Source organism: Monodelphis domestica, chromosome 2 (genome assembly GCF_027887165.1).
Source record: "Monodelphis domestica isolate mMonDom1 chromosome 2, mMonDom1.pri, whole genome shotgun sequence".
NCBI lineage: Eukaryota > Metazoa > Chordata > Mammalia > Didelphimorphia > Didelphidae > Monodelphis > Monodelphis domestica.
The window spans coordinates 374,167,147-374,184,959 of NC_077228.1; the positions used below are offsets into that span (position 1 = coordinate 374,167,147).

The following is a 17,813-nucleotide window of genomic DNA, read 5'->3' on the forward strand; positions in this document are numbered from 1 at the left end:
AGAAAGATCTGTTTGTCATCAACTGAAGCCTGTAGCCACTTGGCTGGACCCTTGAGGGTGACTTTGCTATCCACCTTCTCCCTATCATAGCAACTTGAACTATCTTTTGTCTTCCAATGCTATTTTGGGGAGCCAATAGTCAGAGAAGCTAGATAGGATTTTGGGGTTCAGAGACAGTGTAGAGTTAAGCAGGTTGGAAGAATAGAAGGCAGATCTGCAATGATCTCTTAGCTTGGGGGAAGAGATCTAGATAATTGTAGATTAGGGAAACCTCCCTTGACCCTCCTTCCTTTCCTTATATGAAAACACCCAAATAAACCCTTTTTGTTTGAAGAAGATAGCAGTCAGATTTGCGATGTGTTACTAAAGAAGGTCTGAGGCCTACCAGACTGGCCTACAGCCTGACACTACCAGAGAATAGCAATTGATCAACTACCATTTATAAGGGTCAAATAACTCACATATTTCAGTAGTCATGTTCTTCTCCTGATTCTTCATGTGTGAGCAATGCACCCATGTATCTTTTCCAGCTACTTTTATAGCAGTAGGCATTGTCAACAAAACTTCATATGGTCCTTGCTAGGCAGGCTCAGTTGCATTTGTCCTAGTAAAATTTTTGGTGTATATGATATCCCTTGAATTTATGTTACATGAATGTGAAATCAATTGGTCCAGCTTGTACAATTATCCCCAGTTCTTGTAATCCTTGATTCTTCTTTGTAATTGTCTTATGTATTCTGCAGTATTTGTATCTCCACCTAACAATGAAGTATACACTGGAGTGAAACTTTTGGATTGTGATGGTGAGTGTCTGAATGACATTTCATATGGAGAAATATGCAGATCACCCCTGGACCTAGTTCTTATGTACAATAGTGCCAAAGGTAAAATTTCTGGCCATTTTAAATGAGTTTCTGTGCACAACTTCCCAATTATGGTCTTAACTTCTCTGTTCATCTGTGCCACTTGGCCAGAATTCTGAGGATGGTAGAGCACATGAAACTTTGGTGTTATCCCCAAATTTGCATATATTTGTTGCAACACTGTATCCATAAAATGTGAACTATGGTCTGAATCTATCTTAGATGGTTTCCCAAATCGTGGTACAATTTCTTTTAGTAACACCTTTGCAACAAAATTGGCTGTGTTCTTATTAGTTGGAAATGCCTCTGGCCATCTTGTCATTTGTTCCACTATCATTAGACAGTACATATAATTTCCAGCATTTGGCATGGTGATATAGTCAATTTACACATGCTCAAAAAGACTAGACGCTAAAGGTCTGTCACCAAAAGCTTTTCACTTGAATACACTTTGATTATACTGCTGACAAATCTGACATGATGTACAAATTCTAGAGCTATTGTTGGTATGCCAGGTGCCAGCCAAGATTTCTTTACTGAGTCCACAATGCCCTATGTGCCAAAATGACCCTTTCTGGGTATAGTTTGACAGATCCAGCTATAAAAAACTCTTGGAAGTATTGGTTTTCTATATGAGGCCAGCCAAACTCTGTTCTTTTTCTCTGCCTTAAAATTTTGCTTCCACTTTTGAATTTCTTTGTTATTGTCAGCTTTTTCCAAATCTGTTTTGCCTATCAGGGAGAGATTTAAACACAATTCCGGTCTTTCTGTGGCTACAAATTTTGCTGTTGCATCTGCTTATTATTTCCCCTTGCAACAAAGACCTCCTTAACTGTGTGCACTCTGCGGGGCACTACAGCCAGCTGTTTTGGTAGCTGTAGAGCTGCTAAAAGTTCACTGATTATCTTTGCATTTGCAACCGTTTTGCCAGAGGATGTTAAAAATCCGCATTGCAACCACAAGCTTCCAATCTCCCAATCTCCTGACAAATTCTGAATGTGTATTTGTAGATTGTGACACTTTTATCTTTTGCTTTTATACATGCTTTCTTGAAGGCAATAAATTCTGCTTGCGCACTGAGATTTGATGGCAACGTAGCAGCCCACACTGTCTCAAATTCTGTGACAACTGCAGCCCCTGTGTAACGCACTCCTTCCCTCATGAAAGAGGATCCTTTGGTAAACAGAAAAAAATCTGGATTCTCCAAGGGCATGTCAGATAAATTTTCTCTTGGTCTTTTTGTTATCTGCACCACTTTTTCTCTCTTGTGCAGTTGTTCCCCAGATGTTGGTAAATCTGGTAAAAGTGTTGTCAGATTTAAGTTGCCACATTACGTTAGAGTAATATTGTCATTCCCTATAAGAGTAATCTGATATCTAACAAGTCTCTGGTCTGAAAAAGCGGGTGAAGCTTGAGAATAGACCAAATTTGGTATCATACAGTACAGGTATCTCTTCTATATCATGGGAATTAAGGAGGTAGTGCCCTCATGATCTATAAAATCTGCATAAAATTTTTTGGCCCTCCCTTCATTCTAGAGAAGAAGTCTGAAAATTTTCTTTTATGAGGTTTTTACAGTACCTTTTTGTAACATTTAGGTTAAGTATTTGGCCAAAGGCCAAAAATTTTAAAATATGAAGTAAATATTAAAGTTTTTAATTAAATAAATTTGGAGAGAAAAATACTAAACATAATGTCATCTTGGAAGCACTTTCCAAACCAGTAGGAACACTACATTTGGGACTCATTTTAATAGCGTTCATGGTGTTTAAGCAACACAAGATACAAGAAACTCGAGATGCAAAGATGTACTACAAGATCACTGCATGGTATCACATGAGAGATTTCCATAATCATGCTTGGCATCCATCCCTAAACCAGTGGGTAGAACCACAATTCTTTTACTACAAGTTTAATTTTAAGGAAGAAAATGTGTATCTAGTAATTCACATTATTAAACAATAAAATATGTACTGAACGATAATATATACAGCTACATATATTTTATGCATTTATGAGTTACTAAACTTTTAAAGATATTTCTACATTTCTAGCCTTTGTGTGTTTTCTGTTAGCTTTTGTATTTTTTTCACAAACTTTAACTTTGTATTCATTTTAACTTTACAAAAGATATTGTACATATATGTGGTATTAAAAGGAAATATATTGATATTCTATAATACTATACTTACATTTTGTGCATTTCTGAGTTTCTAAACTTTTTCTGTTTTATTTGCTTGCCTTTGTAAGTTATCTGCAGCTTCTGCAAAATTCTCATTTAATTCCTTATGCCAATCAAAACCGCTTAGGAAAAGATCCAATATGGAAGGATATCTATATATTCTTCCTCATTTCTAGGTCATTTCTGCTTAAAATTAGAAAGCTAATTGCATCTGCATAAGTTCCAGTGATAAAAATTTATATTCCTTTTTCAGTTTAATCCCCTAAAGACCAGTGACTTGACTGAAACGTCATTAGTCTTTTCTCTTTGTGTCTATCTGTGTTTTAAAAACTTTTTTCAATCATTGGCTATTACTTTCTTTTAAAAATATTATTAAATTTTTCTCTAATTACATGTAAAGATTTTTAACATTTTTAAAAAGAATTTTGAGTAGTTACAAATTCCTTCCTTCCCACCCTGACGCTTTCCTCCCACCTCCTGAGACAGTAAACAGTCTGATATAGGTTTTACATGTGCATCCTTGTAAAGCATTCTCCATATTACTCATTTTATGGAAAAGATCTCAAACAAAAGAAAAAGGTGGAATATAGTATGTTTTGGTCTGCACTCCATCAATTCTTTCTCTGAAGGCAGGGGGCATTTTACATCACAAGACTGGGATTTTCTTGGATCTCTGTATTGCTGAGAATAATTAGATAATTCACAATCAAAAAAATATTGCTGTTAACTATGTGTAATGTTCTTCTGGTTCTACTCATTTCATTTTGTATCAATTCATATAATTCCAGGTTTTTCTGACCTATTTCCTGTAGCACAATAGTATTTATTCCATTAAAATCATATATCACAACTTGTTTGACCATTCCTTACTTGGACAATTTTTCAATTTCAAGTTCTTTTTTACTACAGAAAGAAATTCAGTAGATGTTTTTGTACAAATAGATCCTCTACCCCACCTCCCCCCTTTTAAAAAAAACTCTTTGGGAAACAGACCTAATCATGGTTTTACTGGATCAAAGGGTTTGCATAGCTTTATTGCTGTTTGGACGTAGTTCCAAATTGCCCTCCAGAATGGTTTTCCCACATTTCCTCCAACATTTATTATTTTCCTTTTCTATTATATCAGCCAATCCAAGGTGGTAACTCGAGTTGTTTTAATTTATATTTCTCCAATCAACAGTAATTTGGAGCATTTTTTCATATGATTATGGATAGCTTTGTTTTCTTTATCTGAAAACTTCCTGTTCATATCCTTTGGCCATTTATCATTTGGATACTGACTTCTATTTTTATAAATTTGACTTAGAAGTTTCACTTCTCAAATATAGAGAGAACTATCAGAGATATTTGTTTGCTGTTAAAATTTTTTTCCTCAGCTTTCCCCTTGCCTTCTAATTTTGGTTGCATTAATTTAGTTTGTATAAACCCTTTTTAATCTAACATAATCAAAATTATTCATTTTACATCCTGTAATTCTCTTATTTGGTCATAAATTCTTCTCTTATCCATAGGTAATCTGACAAGTAAACTATTGTGTGTTCCTCTAATTTGCTTATGGTATCACCCTTTATGTCTAAATCATGTATCCATTTGACTCTATCTTGGTATATATGGTGTGAAATGTTGGTCTATCCCCAGTCTCTGCCATCCCATTTTTCATTTTCCTAGCAGTTTTTGTCACATAGTGAGTTCTTATCCCCAAAGCTTGGATCTTTTGATTTATAAAGCCCTAAATTACTGTGGTCATTTTTTACTATGTATAGTTGCCTAATCTATTTCACTAATCCACCAGCCTGTTTCTTAGTTGGTGCCAGATTGTTTTGATGACTACCCTTTGTAATGCAGTTTGGAATCTGGTGCTGCCAGGCCACCTACTTTCATTTTTTTTTAATCGATTCCCTTGATATACTTGACCTTTTGTACTGCCAGATGAATTTTGTTATTATTTTTTCTAGCTCTATAAAATAATTTTCTGGCAATTTGATGTGGCACTGAATAAGTATATTAATTTAAATTAAATTGTCATTTTTACTATATTGGCTCAGCCTGTTGATGAGCAATTAATATTATTCTAGTTGTATAGATACAACTTTATGTGTGAAAAATGTTTGTGACCAAGTTCTCATTTTTCCTGGTGTCTTGGCAGGTAGGCTCCTATGTATCTTATATTGTCTACTCTTAATTTAACAGGAATTTCTATCTGTTGTTGTTGGGCTTTATTGTTAATATATAGAAATCATGATGGCTTGTGTAGATTTATTTAAATCCTGCAACTTTGCTAAAGTTAATTATTTCAACTAATTTTGTAACTGATTGCCTAGGATTCTCTAAGTATATATCATATAATCTCTGAAGGGAGATAGTTTTGCTTCTTCTTTCTCTATTCTGTTTCCTTCAATTTCTTTTTCTTCTCTTATTGCTATATAGCCAACATTTTTAGTACAATATTGAATAATAGTAGTGATAATGGGCATCCTTGTTTCATCTCTAAGCTTACTGAGAAGGCTTTTAGCTTGTCACCATTACAGGTAATGCTTGCTGATAGTTTTAGATAGATATTACTTAATGTTTTAAGGAAATCTCCATTTATTCTTATGTTCTTTGGTATTTTTAATAGAAACGGGCTTTTGTATTTTGTCAAAAGCTTTTTCTGCCTCTATTGAGATAATCATATGATTTCTGTTGTTTTTTTTTTATTGATATATCAATTGTGCTAATAGTTTTCTTAATATTGAACCAGTCCTGCATTCCTGGTCAAAATCCCACCTGGTAATATTGAATGATCCCTGTGTTATATTACTGTAATCCCCTTGGTAGCATTTTATTTAAAGTTTTTGTATCAATATTCATTAGGAAAATTGGTCTTTAATTTTCTTTCTCTATTTTGCACTCCCTATTTTGGGTATTAGCACCATATTTGTGTCATAAAAGAAATTTGTTGGATTCATTCTTTGCCCATTTTTCTAAATAGTTTATATAGTATTGGAATTAATAGTTCTTTAAACGTTTGGTACAATTCACTTGTGAATACATCTGGCCCTGGGTGGTTTTTCTTGGGGAGCTCATTGATGGCTTAAGATGGAATTGTTTAAGTAGTTCATTATCTCTCATGTTAACCTGGGCAGTTTATGTTTTTGTAAGTATTCATCCATTTCACTTAGATTATCAAATTTATTAGCATATAATTGGGCAAAATAATTCATAATGCATTGCTTTAATTTCCTAACTTAATTGGTGGTGAATTCAACTTTTTCATCTTTGATACTGGTACTTTGATTTTCTTCTCCCATTTTAAGTGAAAGTAATCAATGGTTTATTGGCTATTATTTTCTCATAAAATTAATAGTTTTAAAGAAATAGTACCAAATTTCTTTGGAACATTTAGTGTTCTCATCGTGTTTTGTTTGCATTTATCATATGTTAATGGCGTGGTATTAAAAAAATCATAAATTTCCTTGATTATTCATTTGTCCTTTTATTCTTATGACTGGTTGCCATGATTAGCATAAAGCTATAAAAAAGATGATCAAATACCAAGGTAGTACAAGAATTTTGAGTTCAGTCATTCCACATTTTAAGCGGTGTACTTAGGATACAATTTAGCAATGACCTTTCCTTTATTAACCATTAACCATTGAAATAATAATAAAAATATTCTTGTGGCATAGTAAAGTAGGCTGGGGCATAATTAAGAAACGTTCAGTGCCAACATGTTATTTTCAGGAAAGTTCTACATCTCTCAGAAGCTGATATTGGACATAATGTACATTTCTAAATCTTACTCATTCAGTAAATTTTGTTAAATAATTTCAAGTATATTCCTCATTTCTTTAGTCACTATATTGTGAATTTTAAAACTACTCCACCCTACTCAGAATGTACTTTAGAAGATCTGATTTAGCTATTTCCTGATTAGTAACAATGGAGATACTTGGCCTAACAGAATCAAGTCTTAGGAACTCTACATTTCTCCACCCTACTTAGTTTAAACAAGGTCAGGCATGTCTGCACCATTCTCAAGGATTAAGTATCTGAGAAGATGGCCTTCCACAGACATGTGCAGAAACAGCAGACAGACCCCTGGGCTGTCCTAAGTCAAGCTAAGCTAACATTGGTACAGATGAGATGCAGGAAAGTGATGTAAAACCATCTATATAGGGCACATCACTTCCTCTCTTCGGTGTCTTTCTCCAGAGAGGTGTCTCTGGCTGGCAGCATGCTAAGCATTTTGACATCTTGGCGTGGTGGCAGCTATTTGTCTGGGTTTTGGCAGTGAGTATGCCTTTTAAGGTAATTCAGGTTCAAGCATCTTGGTTGAGCCCTCTTGGAGTTCAGGCTGATTCCTTCCTCTTTTACTCTCCAAAACCTTACCTTCTAGAGCCTCTAATCTTCCTGCCCAGCACAAGCCAGGCGGGAGAAATCCTACACCCTTTCCTTCTCCCTTCTTCTTAAATTTCTTTCCACTATATTAATTAAATCACCATAAATTTCCAGACTGACTTGGGTAATTTTTTTTTTATTATTTGGATATCCATGGCAACCAATAATTAATATAGTTTAGGTCACAACGCTAAAATTATCCTTTACAATATGAATGGGTAAGTTGAATGAAAATTTTAGAAATACTATTATATATACAATTAATTTTTCTAATTAAGAACCTGACCTCTCAATCAGATACTAAGAAATATTTATTAAAATATTGTTAAGAATTGAGTGGTTTGTCATTCCAGCTGGAGGGCCAATGTTTCAGTCACAAAACTATGAGGCAAGTGTCTCAGTGCTCCAAGTAATTCTATATAATTGTAGCTCTGGACCAAAAATAATACTTATTAAGGATTATCATTATGAATGACTTTTAAAACTATAAAACAAATTTGAAGACAAGAACCTCCCTTTAAAAGGATATTTTAGTCAAAGTCTATGAACTAATAATCCTCTAGAAAGGTATTAGAAACTATTAACAACCATATGATAAATTGTTCCAAAATCACTCATAATTAGAAAAATTAATATCAAAGTAAGTCAGAATATTCATTTTTATTGTATTAAAAGGAATGATCAACTGGAGGAATTCCGCATAAACTGGAATGACCTCCAGAAATTTATGCAGAGTGAAAAGAGCAGAACCAGGAGAACCTTATACACAGAGACAGATATACTGTGGTACAATCGAATATAATAGACTTCTCTACTAGCAGTAATGCAAAATGATTCAGGACAATTCTGAAAGACTTATGAGAGAATGCTATCCACATCCAGAGGAAGAACTATGGGAGTAGAAACACAGAAGAAAAACTACTGCTTGATCACTTACTTCAATGGGGATATGATTGGGAATGTAGATTCTAAATGATCACCCTAGTGCAAATACTAATAATATGGAAATAGATCTTGATCAGTAACACATGTAAAACCCAGTGGAATTGCTCATTGGCTATGGGAGGGGGTAGAAGGACAGTAGGAAAAGAACATGATTCATGTAACTATGGGAAAATATTCTAAATCAATTAATTAAACAAAATACACTTTAAAAAAAGAATTCACTTTAGACCCAGCAAATCTACAAAAATGACAAGAGATGGGACTTGTCAATATTGAAAAGATTGTGAAAAATAGACCCAGTAATTTGTTGATCTGGCTAGGAATTGATTCAGCCTTTCTGGACAACATTTGACATCATAATAGTAAGAAAATGATTAAAATTTCCATATCCTTTTACTCAGAGATGCCACTTCTAGGCATATAGTATAAGGAGGTCAGAGACAGAAAGAAAGGTCCCATATGCTTCAAAATATTTATGTCAGGAGACAACTAGGCCTCAGAGGATAGAGAATCAGACCTGGAGAAGGAAGGCCTGAGATCAAATCTGGCTTCAGACACTTCCTGTCTGTTTAACCCTTGACAAGTCACTTGGCCCTATTGCCTAGCCCTTACTACTCTGCTTTAGAACCGATATTTAGTATTATTTTAAGATAGAAAGGAAGGGTTTTTAAAAAAGCTTATGGCAACACTTTTTGTAGTAACAAAAAGCTAGAAACAGAATAGATAGTTGACTAAACAAATTATGGCACATGAATGTAATGGGATATTAGTTTACCATAAGAAATGATGAATATGAAAAAATACAGGGAGGTATGGGAAGCACTTATGAACTTATGTAAAATAAAATCAAAAGAACCAAGAAAAGAATATAAATGATGACTATAAATAATGTAAAGAAAATGTAAAAGAAAACAAAAATGGAAACTGAACACTGTATAATTATGACCAAGTTTCATCCTGAAGTATAGAAATGTGAAAATGTACCTCTCTCCCTTCTTTGCAGAAGTGGGCCCTATGGTTATGGAACTTTGTATGTATTGCTGGACTTGACTGTTGTGTTTATTACTTTTGCTGAAGTATTTTTTTTCTCTTACTCAGGATGGCTTTCTGGGTGGGAGAATTGTATATTGAGAAATCAAGTGATATCAAACCAAAAGATATTATTGAAAGTTAAAAACAACAAATTATTTTAAATGCCCCTGAATGTTATTATTCTATTTTGATAAAATTAAAATAATATTTTATAGCCTTAATTGTAGGTTAAAATTTTTTTATGAAAATCTTCCATTTCATTAGTATAGGCAATTCCTAAGTTCTCCTAGTTTGTAAAAGCAGAAAGTATGCTCTAGAAGCTTTTGCCATCCTAGAAAGGCTTCAAATATGTCCTGCCAACAAACTGGTACTATTTTTTGAGGACCAGTCTAGCAAAGTATGGATAGACTCTTCACCAGCAGGCTGTTTACAATGATAATGAATTCTTTGGCTATAGTAACCCATGAAACAAAAACAAAATATTGTCCTTAGTCATATCCCCTTCTGATTATGCAGAGTAGTGGGAAAATACAGAGGATTTTGAGAATCACAAACAGTTTAGATGAGTGACACATTTTAATTTCTCTATTTGGCATTCTAAATGTGAGACCAAATTTGTGAAGGGACATGTGTAAGAGTTGCATAAGAATAGGATGTGATCTGCATTGTTGGAGAGAACATTCAAATAGATAATTTCACAGATCTCTTTGATTATTTAAGGGAAGTTCTGCCATGAAAATTCCCTCTTGTGTAGACCTCAGCTCAGCAACATATTTTTCATCTTAGAGAGTTTGGGGAGGACCAGAGTTAAAATCACTTTTCTATCCTTTACATCATACTTTCCCCCAAAGGGAAAAAAAAATAGCCCTTTCTAAATATTTAACAAATATTTTAAGTAATGAAAGATATTCTACTATTACCAAAAGAAGGTATTTCATAGATAATTTGGGACTTCTTGTCCTTCTGTTTAAAACAGAGACCAGGCTAGATCATGGGTCATTAACTTTTTGTGTCATAACTTTGGTCAGTCTGGTGAAGGTTATGGGTTCCTTATCAGAATAATGTTTTTTAAATGCATATAATAAATTACATAAGCTTAAAAAGTAAACTAGTTATATTGTAATATGCTTATCAAATATATATTTTTAAGTTCATGTACTCCAAATTAAGAATTATTGTATTAATTCTTTAATAGATCCCGCCTAATCCCCAGTCCTTTGTTCTCATGTTAAGTCTCATTGTTCTCACATGTTAAGTCTCATTGTTCTCACATGTTAAGAACATGTGAGGTTTGTATTGTATTTTATCTTAGAGGTAATATGGAACCACTAGCATTTACTTAGTAGTGGTAACATAGTCAGACCTATTCTTTAGAGAAATTACTTTGACAGCTGTGTGGAAAATTGAGGAAAGAACTGAAACAAGGAGACTGACTAGGTGGCATTGTCATAGTCCTCAGACAGGTAGGAGAGCCAAGAAAGTATATCACAAAAACCCAGAGAAGAGAGAATATTCAGGAAAAGGTTGTCAACAGTATTTTTAATGAAATATTTCAAATTTAGATTTTTTTAATCTTTTAAAGCAGATGATTCTAGCATAATTTAATAATGAAAACCAATATGAAGTCTTACCTGAATCCTCAGAAATTAGACATTTTAAAAAAATGATTCTATATAATATTTTTCTCTCTTCCTTTTTTAGATGATGTATGCTGATTTGAAGCACAGTGTGATAGGAAGCTATCGTAAGCCTCCAGATAAAATAACTGACCCTTCATTTATATACTGTGGAGAAGCACCTTGGAAACATCCATCCAATAAATTACCTTTTTCTACTCCAAATACTCCTGGTAAGGCTCATGTTAAATACTTATTTTATATTATTATAATGTCTTATTTCTTAAATGAAATTTATACTTATATGCTTTATATATACTTGTGATAAATTAGTGTTTCTAAATTTCTGACATATTAAATTTTAAAATTCAGGAACAAGAAGTTGCATTTCCCCAAATCATGCTATTTTGTGTTTTTTTATGCCTTTTATTTATGTTCTTAAATAGTAATGACTATATATACTATAACTATAATAATAATAATTTTTTCTGTGACAGGATTATACTAAAAGTTTCAGAAACTTAATGGGAAAACAACATAAGAAATGCATGGTTTATTATTGTTATAAATCGATATTTTTTATATTTTATTTTTTATTTTAATAACAAATCTCCACATAAATTTTTTGAAGTTATATGATCCAAAGTGTCTCCCTCTCTTTTTCCCTTCCCACTCCCAGAGCTGGCCAGCATTTCAGTCTGGGTTATATATCTATTATCATACAAAACATTTCCATATTATTCACTTTAGTGAATAATCTTATAAAACCAAAACCCCAAAACATATACCCAAGTAGACAAGTGATATGCTTCCATCAGACCTACTTTCGTAACATTCTTTGTCATAAGTCCCTCAGAATTGTCCTGTTAAATCAATAGATTTTGACAGTGATTTTTAAAATAAGTCTGTAAGCTAACTGATTTCCTTTATCTTTATCTTTATTAAAATACTTATAATACAGCCATACCACTGTTGGGTTTGTACCCCAAAGATATAATAGGGAAAATACTTATACAAAAATATTCATAGCTGTGCTCTTTGTGGTGGCAAAAAAATTAGAAAATGAGAGGGTGTCCCTTGATTGGGGAACGGCTGAACAAATTGTGGTATCTGATGGTGATGGAATAGTATTTTGCTGAAAGGAATAATGAACTGGAGGAATTCCATGTGAACTGGAAAGACCTCCAGGAATTGTAGAGACTGATTCACTGTGGCACAATCAAACATAATGGACTTCTCTACTAGCAGCATGCAATGACCCTGGACAAGAAAGAATGCTATCCACATCCAGAGAAAGAACTGTGGGAGTAGAAACGCAGAAGAAGAACATATGATTGATCACATTCAGTGTTCAGTGAATTATATGATTATATATATGTATTATATATATATATGTAAAGTTCAGTGAAAGATATTATTTAAATAATCACTCTATTGCAAATATTGATAATATGGAAATAGTTTTGAACAATGGTATATGTAAAACAGTGGAATTGCTCATCGACTCCAAGAGGGGGAAGCGAAGAGGAGAGGGAAAGAACATGAATCATGTAAACATGGAAAAATACTCTAATTAATTAAATAAGTTAACATTTGAAAAATACTTATACTATTCTTCAGACCCTGCTTTATTATAATGAATATTTTAAAACCTAACTTAGTAATTAAGAAATATTAAGTTTAGTGGTATTTGAAAAGAACTGTGGCCTATATTCAGACTTTAGAAAACATTAATGAACATTATTGGATATTATTCAAATAACATAACATTCATATTTCCTAACAAGGTTAATATTACTACACAGAGACCCATGTCAAAATTGCCAATTTTAAGACTGATTCAGAAATGGGGGAGCTTGAATATTAGAAGAAAGAAGTGGAAGAGGACTGGGAGAAAAGGATATATATGCTTGTATTTGGAGACCCATGAATGGCAGTGTAAGGATGGGAGCAGGGCAGGAGTTTTGGAACTTTGGCATCAGGACTGAGGGAAGGAGGATGTTGGTTGGAGAGCAAAGGATTCTGGGAAGGAAACTGACCTGAGGAAGATCTATAGGGAATTCTGGAGTTCTGATCTGGGTCTTGGACCTGACAAGACCTGTTTGGGGAGCTGAGGATTCACCAAAAGCCACCGGAGAGGACCCTGTTCCTACTTCTAAGCTTACAATTGATCTTTCTTCCATCTGATTCCTACAACCACCTCATTACTGAGAAGAAGATATCTTAGACCCCAAAGGGGAGTCTGTGGACTCTAGGGGGAGAGAGCTCAGCTCCTTGCCCTTCCAATCTCCTAGCACCTGTCTCCTTGTAATTGCTTAGGCCATTTAGTTCAATAAATAATAGTGGGGTTAATTAGCTTGGGAAAGGGCCAAAGAAGCCTGGGGTCCTGAAACCTTCACTCCCCAAGTGAAGGATCAGGTAGAGAAATATTAGGGTGAAATATTAGTCACTAGAGCCAATCTCTTCTGAGGCACAGCCCCTGCTGGGGTCTGCACCTAGACCCTTTGTAGGAGAGGAACTGAGGATATCCTTAGGTTTAGTTGGAAAGGGGAAGCCTATCTTTCAATTCCCCTCCAGCCATTTTCTCTGGGAATCGAATGCTATAACTGACAACTGTCTCCCACAGGGAAGAGAGAAGAGAGAAGCTGGATCCTCTCAAGCTTTGGCTCTCTCCCTCTCACACTGACCCTATCCCAGAAACTCTCTGTACTCCACTGATAGACCATCTTAATCAGTGGAGGAAAACTTTATTTCTACATCTAGAATCCACCATTTTTACAGTAGCTATGGAGAGGGTAGAATGTAACCCATTTGCCGGCCTCTTTTTGGTTGATCACATACCTTCTGGAATCAGATCACCTTCTCCATGGGGTCAGACTACTTTTGGAGGCCATTGCTCTGGTTGTAGAGACTATGCTTTGTTTTTTTTTTAGAGGCAAAAAGATTACAACTACACAGACATCAGATATGGATTTAGCAGTAGAATTGCTTCCAGTTTTCTTACATCATACTCCCTGCTATGTATTCTTTTGATACAGTGAAATTGTTCTTCATCAGCTAATAAACATTTATTAAGCACTTCTATGTGCCAGGTATTATACTAACAGTGGGGATATAGGCATAAGCAAAAGACTGACCCTGCCCTCAAGGAGCTCACAATCTAATGAGGGAGACAATATGCAAACAAGTTATATACAAGATAAGTAGGAAATAACTAACAAAGAGAAGACACTAGAATAAAGAGGGATTAGGAAAGACTTCTTATAAAAAACGAGAAGCTAGGTAAGTCATTTAAGTGCAGTTAAGAAGGAAAGGCATTTTCAGGTATGAGGGGACAGTCAGAGAAAATGTCTGGAACCAAGAAATAGAGTCTCTCTGTGGAATATCCAGGAGGCCATCCAGGATCAGATAGTATGTTGGGAAGTGAGGTGTAAGAAATTTTCCATGCCTGGAAAGCTCTCCTCATCTCTACCGGTCTCTACTGGTCTCCCTGGCTTTCTCAAAGTTCCAACTAAAATTTCATCTTCTACAGAATCCTCACCCAAGACTGTTTAATTCTCCTGTTGTCCCTCTTTTATTTCCTATTTATCCTGCATGTAACTTGTTTGTACATATTTGTTGTCTCTACCATTAGAATATGATCCCATTGAAGGCAGCAATTATCTTTCACTTCTTTTTGTATCCCCAACAGTTAGCACAATGCCTGGCAAATAGTAGGTGCATCATAAATTTTTATTGATTGAATAATTGAAAACTGAATTTGTAGAGTCCAAGCAGGTGTAGGATATTTCAGCTTTATTCTTCATGGACTTCACAGCATATTCTCCAAACTTGCTAAATTGTGGAGTAGGCCTTAGAATTAGCAATATGTGTGATCTTAGCTTTAAAGTTCTGACATATTGTTATAAGTAAGCAATTCCTCCTATTCAGACATTCATATTTCACTTATTTAGGGGTGCTACATATGAAATCTTTTGTTAACTTGGTAATTACAAATAATATGCCAACCTTTAAAAAAAAAACTCTCTACATTCTGCCTTAGAATCAATACTAGGTATAATTTCCAAGACAGAAGAGGGGTAAAGGTTAGACATTTGGAGGTAAGTGACTTGCCCAGGGTCACTCAACTGAGATGTATCTGGAGTTAGATTTGAATCCAGGACTGCTTGCCTCTAGGTCAGACTCTATCCACTGAACCACCTAGCTACCCATGTTTTTTGTTTTTGTTTTTTAAACAAAATAATACCATTAAAAAATTCTCACTTTTTGAATTTAAGTTTATGGGGTTTTTTTCCTCCCTAAACAGCTCTTTTGTTGGCCCTGAAAACTCTTCAGGATAAGATTCAACAGCTAGTGATAGAGAGGGCACAAGCTGAAGAAAACCTGAGTGCTCTTTCCCAAGAAGCTGAACAGTATAAAAAAGCCTTGCAGGATGAAAATAATGAACGAGATCTAGCACACCAGGAACTGATAAAACAGAGAAAAGGTGAGATTATCCCATAATTCTCAGAAATAGAACAGTTATTAGTGTTTTACTGATTTTATCTTACCCTCTCTTATTATCAACAATGATAATACCCCTACTGCAGGTAAGTGACTTGCTCAGAAGTCACACTGCTAATTAGTTGTAGAAGAACTAACATTTACAAGTCTTAAATCCAATATTCTTCATCATGTTTTTTTGTTGTTGTTCATTTCAGTCATGTCCTGTGCTTTATGACTCCATTTGGAATTTTTGTAGCAAAGATACTGGAGTGGTTTGCTGTTTCCTTCTCTAGCTCATTTTATGGATTAGGAAACTGAGGCAAATAGGGTTAAATAACTTGTCCCATTTTATACAGCTAATAAGTAAGTCTAGATTTGAATTCTTGTCTTCCTGATTCCAGACCACTGTACCATTTAACTGCCCTCTTCATTATACTAGATGTTATATAACATCATTGTTTATATTATATATATATATATATACACACATATATATATATATATATACACACACACACACATGTGTGCTTATTTGGTTAAAGCACAATTCTTGGACCAAAGCCATTGTTATCCCTATTGAGACCAGTTAATTTTGATGCATTCCATGTTCATAGGCTAGAAAAATAAACTATAGCAGGCATGTAAGCATAGATCATAAGTGGTATGGAACAAAATAACCTGTAAATAATTGCAAACTAGTCACATTACTGGAGGAAATCCAATTACTAGTTCATAGGCTTCATTTTCATCATTATATACCAAGGACAACACATACTTCTACAATAAACTATATTACTTAATGATTTCCATAGTAACCCTAAGGAGAAATAACCTATTTCTTATTTGAGTCAGCCATTGTGCTGGCCTCCCTGTTATAATTTTCATTTAAAATGACTATTAAAATCATATGATGCCACTTGTGAGGAATGTTTGTGCGAATGGGGTACCAACTACTTATTTGCTTCTTTTTCTTTTTCATAGATATCAGTACACAGCTCCTTGCTGCTCAGACTCGTTGTTCTATTCTAGAGAAACAACTAGCCCTTACAAAGAAAATGGTTTTAAATGCAGAACAGGAAAAGAATGTTGCCCTAGAACAACAGGTACATCTATTTTATATAAGGTAATAGAAAAGAGTTCATAGTCTTAGAACTACACCTCATTCCAGAGTCATTTTGGTACATTCCCAGAGTCACATAATTTAAAAAGTATAAAAGACCCCAAAGGTCATTTAACCCAATTCATACCTGAAAGGAAGCCCTACTTTAATACCCCTCCAAGTGGACCATCCAACCTCAAATAAAAAGTTCTCTTCTGAACTTCCTTCTGAGTACTTGTGTGCATTTTATTTTAAATGCTTCATTGATCCTATTCTTTTATGTTTGGCAACTGTGTACCATTTCTTATAGCACAATGTTATATTACATTCATATAAAAACGTTTCTTCAGCCATTCCCTAGTTGATAGACACCTGCATTATTTCCAATTCTTTCCCACAACAAAAAAAGAGTTGATATAAGTATTTTATATAAATGAATTCTATTTCCTCTTTAATCCCCTCTGGATAAAGGCTTAGTGCTGATGTTACTGGGTCAAATGGATTCATTTTTTAATGATTTTTCTGTGTATAGTTTCTCTAATTGTTAGTTACTTGGAGAATCTATACATATGGCTCTTGACAACTTAGATTTCTTCTTTTGAGATGACTGCCTCTTTATATCCCTTGATCATTTATCTACTATGAAAAGCTATTATTGTGTATTTCATACAGATTTTTTAACTACATCTCTTGGATAGAGATTTTTATGAGAGAAGCTTGCTGCAAAAAATTTTACCCAGTTAACTTGTTTCCTTTCTAATTTGAACGCCCTTGGTTTGTTTTGTGTAATCTTTTTAGTTTTAAGTAATCAGGGTTGTTCATTTTGTCTTCTTTAATCCTCTTCCTTGCCTGATTGTGAACTCCTCTCATTCATAATTGGGAAAGATATTTCCTTCCTTGTTTCTCTAATGTATGATCTGACTTTTTATATCAAGTATCCATTTGGCTCTCATATTGATATAGAGTGAGATCTACTGATCTAAAGCTAATTTCTGTCAGACTACTTTCTAGTTTTCCTGGGTTTGATCGAGGTGATGTATTTGGGTATATTGAGCTTTAATTCTATGGTATATAAGTGCTTCTAAATTTTATTTATCTGATCTATTCATAGATCAGCTTTTCTACTTTTTTTTAACCAATACCACATCATTCTTATGATTAATCTTTGGTACTGTCATTTTATAGCCGATACTGCTAAGCCCTCTTCCTTC

General features: G+C 34.2%; 1 protein-coding gene across 9 annotated transcripts in view; it reads left to right on the forward strand.

The window, feature by feature from the left end:
* CEP57L1 (centrosomal protein 57 like 1) overlaps window positions 1-17,813 on the forward strand; it is an 87,359-nt gene that overhangs the window by 42,533 nt on the left and 27,013 nt on the right. For 8 of the 9 annotated variants that reach the window (XM_056818650.1, XM_056818653.1, XM_007484407.3 and 5 more), the window contains 3 exons: window positions 11,104-11,251; window positions 15,325-15,504; window positions 16,485-16,606. In XM_056818650.1, coding sequence (XP_056674628.1) covers window positions 11,104-11,251; window positions 15,325-15,504; window positions 16,485-16,606 — 450 coding nt within the window. Of the gene's footprint in view, window positions 1-11,103; window positions 11,252-15,324; window positions 15,505-16,484; window positions 16,607-17,813 lie in introns of those variants that run through there. The other variant, XM_056818655.1, reaches the window with a different exon arrangement.